The 10,183-nt window shown below is 36.2% G+C and overlaps 1 protein-coding gene across 1 annotated transcript in view; it reads right to left on the reverse strand.

The window, feature by feature from the left end:
* LOC125819231 (uncharacterized) overlaps nucleotides 1-5,109 on the reverse strand; it is a gene marked incomplete at its 5' end in the record, with an annotated part of 69,305 nt that extends 64,196 nt beyond the window's left edge. The window contains 6 exons of the mRNA XM_049498697.1: nucleotides 1,052-1,172; nucleotides 1,326-2,104; nucleotides 2,222-2,859; nucleotides 3,301-3,557; nucleotides 4,008-4,635; nucleotides 4,680-5,109. Coding sequence (XP_049354654.1) covers nucleotides 1,052-1,172; nucleotides 1,326-2,104; nucleotides 2,222-2,859; nucleotides 3,301-3,557; nucleotides 4,008-4,635; nucleotides 4,680-5,109 — 2,853 coding nt within the window. The remainder of the gene's footprint in view (nucleotides 1-1,051; nucleotides 1,173-1,325; nucleotides 2,105-2,221; nucleotides 2,860-3,300; nucleotides 3,558-4,007; nucleotides 4,636-4,679) is intronic.
* Between the last annotated feature and the right edge of the window lie 5,074 nt (nucleotides 5,110-10,183).

Genomic DNA, 10,183 nt, shown 5'->3' on the forward strand with positions numbered 1-10,183 from the left:
GAAAGATCCACGAATTTCCAAAGATTAGATGTTCTAAGGCCTTGAAAAGATCCAAGTAACAACGTATAGATTTATGGAAGAAATCTAACGCCTTTACTTGAGAAAACGAATCAAAACGATAGATTCGGATCTTGACCGCTTTATGAGTAACTAAAGACAATAATTAGTATGTAGAAACTAATCACCTTCTAAAGAATACCAAAAAGAAACCAAAGATATCACAAGAAGAAGTTACTTTATACCTTAAACTATGAAACTAGTAAAGGTTTAAAGATAAATTCTCAAAGAACAAGTCACAAAGGTTCAAAGAACTCTCCCAAATATTATTAATATCAATCTAAATTGTCTTTAATGAATGAAAAGGACTCCTATATATAGGAGAAGGGAAAAACGTCCAAGAAGCCAAACCCTAAAAAAAACAATTACAAGGAATCCTACTCTAGAAAGGAAATAAAGTAACCTAACTAGGAACACATTTAGTACTTCTAGGAAAGCATTAAATGGTACTTAGGAGACCATAAATAGATTAAGGGAAATATTAATAACCTATATATAAATAAGTAAATAAGGTAAATCCCAACTAGGAAAAGAATCTTGACAATCTTGGAAAGTTTGACTAGTCTTCTCTCAAAACTTGGGCAGAAAGCAACTCTTGTTGTGGCTGATTCTTGGACTCTTCTTGACCTTTTTTGCACGAAATTGGACCTTAAAATTCCTCATCTTGGGCTTGAATTTGGGCCACCAAATAATTGTAGCATTTGGACAATTCCTCTCCCTTGGGCTTGAGCTCTTCTTCCCCAATAAGAAACCTTTGGATCAGCGATTGAAGCCCATTGAGCTTATCATTGAACTCCTTGGTTTGAGATCTTGTTATGGGCCTCCTTGGAGTTTCTAAAGCGTCATCCTTGTCCTTCAATGGAGTAGAGCTTCCTTGGATGCTATCATTCCCCTCTTCTTGAAGAGAATTCGTCCTCGAATTCAAATCTGCATCAAAATGGGAAAGATCAGAAACATTAAAAGTAGCACTAACTTGGAACTCACCAGGAAGATCAAGTTTATAAGCATTGTCTCCAATCCTTTCAAGGACTTTGTATGGCCCACTTCCTCTAGGATCTAGTTTGGTCTTTCTTTTGGAAGGAAATCTTTCCTTTCGCATATGCACCCAAACCAAGTCACCAGGTTTAAAAACAACATATTTTCTGCCCTTATTCCTTCGCAATGCAACTTCCTTGTTCTTCTTTTCAATTGCAAGCCTTGTTTGTTCATGAATTTTCTTCATCATATCAGCCTTCTTCTTACCATCAAGATTAGCAAAATCATTAGTAGGCAAAGGCAATAAATCAAGGGGGGTAAGGGGGTTGAATCCATATACAACTTCAAAAGGAGTCTTACCAGTAGAAGAATGGAATGTTCTATTATAAGCAAATTCTACAATAGGTAAGTAATCTTCCCAAGAAGTCAACTTTCCTTTCAAAATAGCCCTCAACATGTTCCCTAAAGTTCTATTAACCACTTCCGTTTGCCCGTCCGTTTGTGGGTGACAAGATGTAGAAAATAGCAATTTAGTTCCCAACTTTCCCCAAAGAATTCTCCAAAAGTGACTTAAGAACTTGGCATCCCTATCGCTAACAATAGTTCTAGGTATTCCATGCAATTTAACCACTTCCTTTACAAACAAGTCAGCCACATGAGATGCATCATTAGTCTTTTTACATGGGATAAAACGAGCCATTTTAGAAAATCTATCTACTACCACAAATATACTATCCTTACCATACTTAGTCCTTGGCAGCCCCAATATGAAATCCATAGAAATATCAATCCAAGGGGAATTAGAAACAGGTAAAGGAGTATAAAGACCATGCGGCAATGTTCTAGACTTAGCCTGTTTACATTCAAGACAATAAGAACACACTTTTTCAACATCCTTTCTCATGCTAGGCCAATAAAAATGTTCAGAAAGTATTTCCAGTGTTTTGGGTACACCAAAATGTCCCATTAGCCCTCCACAATGTGCTTCCCTAACAAATAGTTCACGCAACGAGCAGTTAGGAACACATAATTTATTTTCCTTGAATAGAAATTCATCTTGAAGATTAAATTTCTCAAAAGGACCTAACTTACATTCAGCAAAAATCTCACCAAAATCAGAATCATTAGCATAGAGGAACTTGATTTGGTCAAAACCCAATAACTTTGAAGTAAGAGTAGAGATCAAAACATACCTTCTTGAGAGTGCATCAGCAACCACATTCTCCTTTCCTTGTTTGTAAGCAATTACATAAGGAAAAGTTTCAATAAACTCTACCCATTTAGCATGCCTACGACTAAGTTTACCTTGGCTCTTCAAGTATTTTAATGACTCATGATCAGTCTTGACCACAAATTCTCGAGGCCACAAGTAGTGCTGCCATGTAGCTAACGCCCTCACCAAGGCATATAGCTCCTTATCATAAGTTGAGTAGTTCAATGTTGCTCCACTTAGCTTTTCACTAAAGTAGGCAATTGGCTTGGAGTCTTGCATCAAAACTGCACCTATGCCCTTACCAGAGGCATCACACTCAACTTCAAAAGACTTAGAAAAATCAGGCAATTGCAAAAGAGGCGCAGAACACAATTTATCGTTCAGCAAGTTAAATGCATCATCTTGTTCCTTTCCCCATGTAAAAACCTTATCTTTTTTTATAACTTCAGTTAAAGGAGCAGCAATGGTGCTAAAGTCTCGCACAAACCTCCTATAAAAACTAGCAAGTCCATGAAAACTCCTAACTTCAGTTACACTATTAGGTTTAGGCCATTCTTTTATTGCCTTGATTTTCTCATCATCTACTTCAACTCCCTTAGAACTGACCACAAAACCTAAGAAAACCACACGATCCACACAGAAAGTACACTTTTTGAGATTAGCAAATAAGCGCTGATTTCTAAGAACTTCAAAAACTTGTTTTAAGTGCTTTAGGTGTTCATCCAGATTTTGAGAAAAGATCAAGATGTCATCAAAATACACCACAATAAATTTTCCATGGAAATCTTTAAAAACATGATTCATTAGTCTCATAAAAGTGCTTGGTGCATTAGTCAAGCCAAAGGGCATAACTAACCACTCATAAAGTCCATATTTGGTCTTAAAAGCAGTTTTCCATTCATCTCCAGGATTCATACGAATCTGATGGTAACCACTCTTTAGATCAATTTTAGAAAAGATTTTGGAACCATACAGTTGGTCCAACATGTCATCAAGACGAGGGATAGGATGGCGATACTTTACCGTTATCTTGTTGATGGCTCGACAATCTACACACATCCTCCATGTTCCATCCTTTTTGGGGACCAATAGGACTGGAACAGAGCATGGGCTCATACTCTCTCGAACAAATCCCTTTACAAGCAATTCTTCAACTTGCCGTTGTAATTCTTTGGTCTCTTCAGGATTGCTCCTATAGGCAGGCCTATTAGGAAGTTGAGACCCAGACACAAAGTCTATTTGGTGCTCAATCCCTCTCAAAGGTGGCAATCCCTTTGGAGTGTCATCAGGAAAAACATCTTCAAAATTCTGCAAAAGAGAAGAAACACTATTTGGCAAAGAAGGAGTTAGTTGTTCAAAATTAATCAATACTTCTTTGTAAGTAAGTAGTATTATGGGCAGTCCCTCTCTCCTAGCATTCAAACACTCTTTGGCTTTTATATAAAGGCTCTCATTTTTCTTTTCCTTAGCCTCTTTCCTCTCACCAAAACATTTTATTTTTTTACTCACACCCTCTTTTACCTCTTTACTTAGATCGCTGCCCTCTCTCTCTTTCTCTCGGCCATCTCTCTTTTTTTCTATCTCTTGGCCTTTTTCTTTTCCCTCAAGCTCACTTTTTACCTCTCCCTTTTGTTTTCCCATTGTTTCCCTTAATCGTTTTTGATCTTCAAACACTTGAGAAGGAGATAATGGTGCAATAGTATACTTCTTACCATTATGCAGAAGACTATACCTATTCTTTCTCCCATGATGAGTAGTATCCCTATCATACTGCCAAGGTCGGCCAAGTAAAACATGACATGCTTGCATTGGAACTACATCACAAAGAATCTCATCTTCATACCTACCAACATTGAATGAAATCATGCATTGTTTGTTTACTTTTACTTCTCCACAATCATTCAACCATTGGAGCCTATATGGGGTAGAGCGCTTCATGCATGCAATTCCTAGTTTATCCACCAAGTATGAACTCACCACATTTGCACAACTTCCCCCATCAATAATCATAGAATAAGTCTTCCCTTTTATCCCACACCTAGTATGAAACAAATTCTCTCTCTGCCCTTCATCAACACTACCCAAATTGATAGTCATAATTCTCCTAACCACCCCAATTATACCATCATTAGGCAGTTCCAAATCATCTTCCTCACTTACACCTTCTCCCTCTTCTTCTTCCCCCTCACTTTTTTCACTCTCATATTCTCCATTCTCTCTAAGTAGGATGTTTCTTCTACTTGGACATTCATGCATCATATGCCCCCTTCCATGACATTTGTGACATTGAATAGAACTTGAAGGTTTAGAAGATTTAGGATTAAAGGTTTTACCTCCCTCCTCAACCCTACCTTTACCTCTATCATCTTGAGGTATGGAAGGAGTTTCCCCTCTTGAGTTGACCATGGCTTCTTAGAGATAGTGTTTGATCGACTTCTCCATGAGTTATTTTGCTGCTTTTTCTCAATTTGTTTTTCAACTTTTACAGACAAATCAACTAACTCATCTAAAGTTACATATTGTTGTATCTCTACTACATTAGCTATTTCTGTATTTAAACCATTTAAAAATCTAGCTATTGTAGCCTCTTCTTCCTCCATGCAGTTAGCTTGGATCATAGCCATATCCATGCTTTTGAAGTACTCATCCACCGACATGGAGCCTTGCTTCAAGCGTTGAAGGCGAGATTGTAGATCTCTTTGGAAGTATGATGGAATAAACTGCTTCCTCATTACCCTCTTCATCTTTGCCCACGTAGCAATAGGTGGTAACTCCTCTTGCAATCTGTCCCTAGCAAGCTTTTTCCACCAAGAAGCAGCATAATCAGAAAACTCAACAATAGCAAGTTTAACTTTCTTACCCTCAGAGTAGTTATGGCAATCAAAGATGGCTTCAACTCGTCTCTCCCAATCAAGGTACAAGTCTGGATCCCTTGTCCCCTTGAAAGATGGCATCTTCATCTTTATACTATTTATATTATCATCTTCTACTCTACCTCTTTGTCCCCTCCTATCTCTTCTTTCTAGATTAAATTCAACATCAAAATCATCATTATCATATTCAGGATTTACAAAAGGGATATGGGGTACATTCCTTCTAACTTGGGGTCTAACATTATTTGGGGGTACAACATTATTCTCCCTCCTAATTGCAGCTATGGTGTCATTCTGTTCGATAATCATATCCCTCATCTCTTGAAATTGAAGGGTCCATCTCTCAAATTGTTGGTGCATAGCTTGAAGGGTGAAGTCGTTCCTTCCTTTGACCTCGGCTTCTAAACGAGCCCTTTCCTCATTACCACCTGAATTAGACATCTAAAAAAAAAAGAATAAATGATCAAGTATCACACTTTTAATATGGCTTTTACCCTCTTTTAAACTCACCCACACTTGCCTTTTTCCACTCAAAATCACCTTTGAACGAGAATACTTTGTAGATTTATAATTAAACCAAAACGTGTATCAAGTTCGTAGTAATAAAGTATGGAATCTTGGGGTACAAAAGAAAGTAAAGAACTAGTCCTAGAACAAGTAGGATTTAGTTGAAACAAAACGCGAATAAAAAGGAACTTATTTTAGAATTATAAGAACAAGAAAAAAAATTCCTCTTATTCTTAAAGGTCTAGAATCCCCTCTTCTTGCTACCTTCTTGCTTGGAAACAAATTAATGCAAAACTTGGAGATCAAGTAATAAGATTTCTAGAATGGCAAGTAATAAACTTTCTTGGGTATCAAGTAATCAAATTTCTTGGAGAGCAAGCTATAACTTTTTTTTATTATTATTTTCTGTTCACGCTACTGTTCACGCTACCAAAAAATTTTTTTTTTTTTTTTTTTTTTTCACGACGCTACTGTTCACGCTACAGTTTTTTTTTGATTTTTTTTGCTCTAAGAAGAAATCCCAAGATTTATCAAGAACGAAATCTTGATAGAACCGCTCTGATACCACTTGATAACAGCAAGGTTAAGGGAGATCACAAATAGAGAATTAAATATTAGAATGCGGAAGCACAAAGAAAAGAAACAAAAAAAAACTAAATAAAGATATGGGAAATTCGAAGGAAAGATCCACGAATTTCCAAAGATTAGATGTTCTAAGGCCTTGAAAAGATCCAAGTAACAACGTATAGATTTATGGAAGAAATCTAACGCCTTTACTTGAGAAAACGAATCAAAACGATAGATTCGGATCTTGACCGCTTTATGAGTAACTAAAGACAATAATTAGTATGTAGAAACTAATCACCTTCTAAAGAATACCAAAAAGAAACCAAAGATATCACAAGAAGAAGTTACTTTATACCTTAAACTATGAAACTAGTAAAGGTTTAAAGATAAATTCTCAAAGAACAAGTCACAAAGGTTCAAAGAACTCTCCCAAATATTATTAATATCAATCTAAATTGTCTTTAATGAATGAAAAGGACTCCTATATATAGGAGAAGGGAAAAACGTCCAAGAAGCCAAACCCTAAAAAAAACAATTACAAGGAATCCTACTCTAGAAAGGAAATAAAGTAACCTAACTAGGAACACATTTAGTACTTCTAGGAAAGCATTAAATGGTACTTAGGAGACCATAAATAGACTAAGGGAAATATTAATAACCTATATATAAATAAATAAATAAGGTAAATCCCAACTAGGAAAAGAATCTTGACAATCTTGGAAAGTTTGACTAGTCTTCTCTCAAAACTTGGGCAGAAAGCAACTCTTGTTGTGGCTGATTCTTGGACTCTTCTTGACCTTTTTTGCACGAAATTGGACCTTAAAATTCCTCATCTTGGGCTTGAATTTGGGCCACCAAATAATTGTAGCATTTGGACAATTCCTCTCCCTTGGGCTTGAGCTCTTCTTCCCCAATAAGAAACCTTTGGATCAGCGATTGAAGCCCATTGAGCTTATCATTGAACTCCTTGGTTTGAGATCTTGTTATGGGCCTCCTTGGAGTTTCTAAAGCGTCATCCTTGTCCTTCAATGGAGTAGAGCTTCCTTGGATGCTATCAGAATCAGCCCTCAAAATCCCATGTAAATATAAAACACATAGAATATGTACAAGTCCCAAGGTTTATACAAAAAATAGATGCCTATATGCAAAAGTGATCTTCCTTAAGGCTCTCAAAACGTCCATCTCCAATGGCCAGCTTCAAGCATCATCTCGAACAGCCTCTACGATAGAAACAACTACTGCAAAGCATATAGCTTAGTGGTGTAAAAACTAAAAGTTTGGAGCCCTCAAATTTAGCAAGTTGTCATTCTCAAATCAAGGGTAGCATAATTGAATATAATAAATAAATCAAGTAAAGAATATATAAATAGTATAAAGTTTTATATGTAAAGATCCAAATGTCAAGAACTTTCATAGCACAGTTTTCCAAGAGATTCAACAACAAGGCTCGCCCAATATATACACCATGTCGTCACACCAAGCACAAGCAGGTATCAAGAAGGGTCAAAACCCAATAATGAAGAGAACCAAGAACCGTACTAAAAATGGCTTCCTAGTTCATACTTAAAAATGGACAACTTCCATTCTTAAGACAGACTAAAAATCTAGAGTCAAGATGGTAAATGATCCGAATCAAGAAGCATGCCAAGAGTGACAAAGTCACAGCCACAAGAAAGACAAGATCCCAACAAGAGTGCCAAGTGATCAAACGTACTAGTGGGCGGGTTACACAAGCGTCTTTAATGTATTAAAGAATACCAATACGAGAATGCAAACTAACAAGATGTAACCAAGGTACCAAAGTAAACTTTCAGATATACCAGCAGGTAAAAAGAGTACAAGTATAAGTTTATACACAAACATCAGTTCTTTAGCACAAAAATAGTCCAACAGAACTTTACGAGTTCAAATCGTTGACCAACTAGCGTATCAAAGTCTTTAACTCATACACAAGGATATAAAACCTTAAAAAATGAATTTCAAGACTTATTTACTTTATAGTAGCTCAATAATGATGGCGTAACACAGGGTTATCATAACAAAGTAAGCCTAGCTTGTACAAATACGACTATAATCCAAACACATAAATTCTGCCCAATAAAAGCACTTGATGTCGCAACTTAGATTTGAAATAGAAAACGGCCAAAATTGAATTTATATACTTCATAAAATATGTAGGTACATCTCTTAATCTTGCAAATAATCAAGAATCACCGCAAAAGACGCTTTGTACAAAAAGATATAATCAAGACACTAACAGGTGAACATACAGGATTTCAAATTCCAGAATCTAGACAGAGCATGTCATATGTTGCGTCCCTTATTTCTAAATCATATTTATTAACCGAAAAAGGAGTTATACAGAACAAGAAATTCTAAAAGTACTTAACACTACTTAGCTAAAAAAAACAAGTTTTGATTACTCACCAAAAGGTAGGATGTCTCGACTTCCAGCTAGAAGGACCAAGGTTTTCTCTTGTGATTTTGATGAACAATAGGTTAGAAAATGTTCTTAGGTTCTTATACATCAGTTCCAAACGAAAATCACAAGAGGAGGTGTGATAATATAGTCATATGAGTGATGTTTGTTAACATATACAACTGTCACTAAAGGGTGCTGCCCCAAATTATTGTGTGCTGCACAAAACGTATTCATATACACCTATAGGTATATAATTGATACCAACACTTTCAATTCATATTAGATTTTAATAAGAAAAATTACGTAAATAACCCCATACAATACCTTAAATTACGAGAACAATTTATTTTAATCAAGGTTGCAAATATCACAAAATTTCAAGTTCCCAATATAAGTGTAAAACATATTGTTGTAATTAAGAAATGAGTCATCGACATGCAAGAGTTGGTCTAGTATTTTAGGGGTATTACAACTCTCTCCCTTTTAAAGAAATTCTGTGTCGGAATTTACCTCACAGTAGTCCCGGAACAAGTACGGATATAGGATCCTCATGTCCTCTTCTCTTTCCCAGGTAGCTTCTTTTCTAGAATGGTTCCTCCAAAGTACCTTTACTAAGGGATTCTCTTGTTCCTAAGTTTCTTTACTTCTCGATCTTGAATTACAATTGGTTCTTCAATATATGTCAAGTCAGGATTAACCTCAATAGGTTCAACTGGAAGAACATGAGATGGATCAGACCGATATCTTCTGAGCATAGAAATATCGAAGACATTGTGGATTTTGTTTAACTCAGGTGGCAAAGCCAATTTATATGCAACTGGTCCAACCCTTTTGAAGTATCTCATAAGGTCCAATAACTCAGGGACTAAGTTTTCTTTTCTGTCCAAATCTCATAATCTCTTTCCATTGAGACACATTTAAGAATACTTTATCTCCAACTTGATATTCAATATCACACCTTTTAAGATCAGCGTACGACTTTTGTCTATCGGAAGAAATCTTTAGATGATATTTGATAATTTTTACCTTGTCCTCTGTTTGTTGCACAATTTCAGGACCAATAAGCTTTCTTTCACCAATTTCACTTCAACAAAGAGGGGTCCGACATTTTCTTCCGTATAAGGCTTCATAGGCAGGCATTCCAATACTCGATTGGTAGCTATTATTGTAAGAAAATTCTATCAAAGCCAAGTGTTTATCCCAACTACCTTCAAACTCCATAATGCAAGCTCGAAGCGTATCCTCCAAAATTTGCATCACTCTTTCCAATTGGCCATCAGTTTGAGGATGGAACGAAGTGCTAAACCTCAACTTAGTACCCAAAACTTCCTATAAGCTACCCCAAACTGTAGATGTAAACCTTGGGGTCCCGGTCTGATACAATAGACACAGGGATCCATGTATTCTTACAATTTTATTAATGTACAACTCGGTTAAACTCTCAAGTGAGTAATCCATCCTGATTGCTAAGAAGTGAGCACTCTTGGTTATCTTGTCCACAATCACCCATATTGCATCATGATTTCTCTAAGTGCAAGTAAGTCCAGAAACTAAGTCCATAGTTATTCT

The sequence above is a fragment of the Solanum verrucosum genome, unplaced genomic scaffold, assembly GCF_900185275.1.
Source record: "Solanum verrucosum unplaced genomic scaffold, falcon-dt-bn FXZP01000246.1, whole genome shotgun sequence".
NCBI classification, from domain to species: Eukaryota; Viridiplantae; Streptophyta; class Magnoliopsida; order Solanales; family Solanaceae; genus Solanum; species Solanum verrucosum.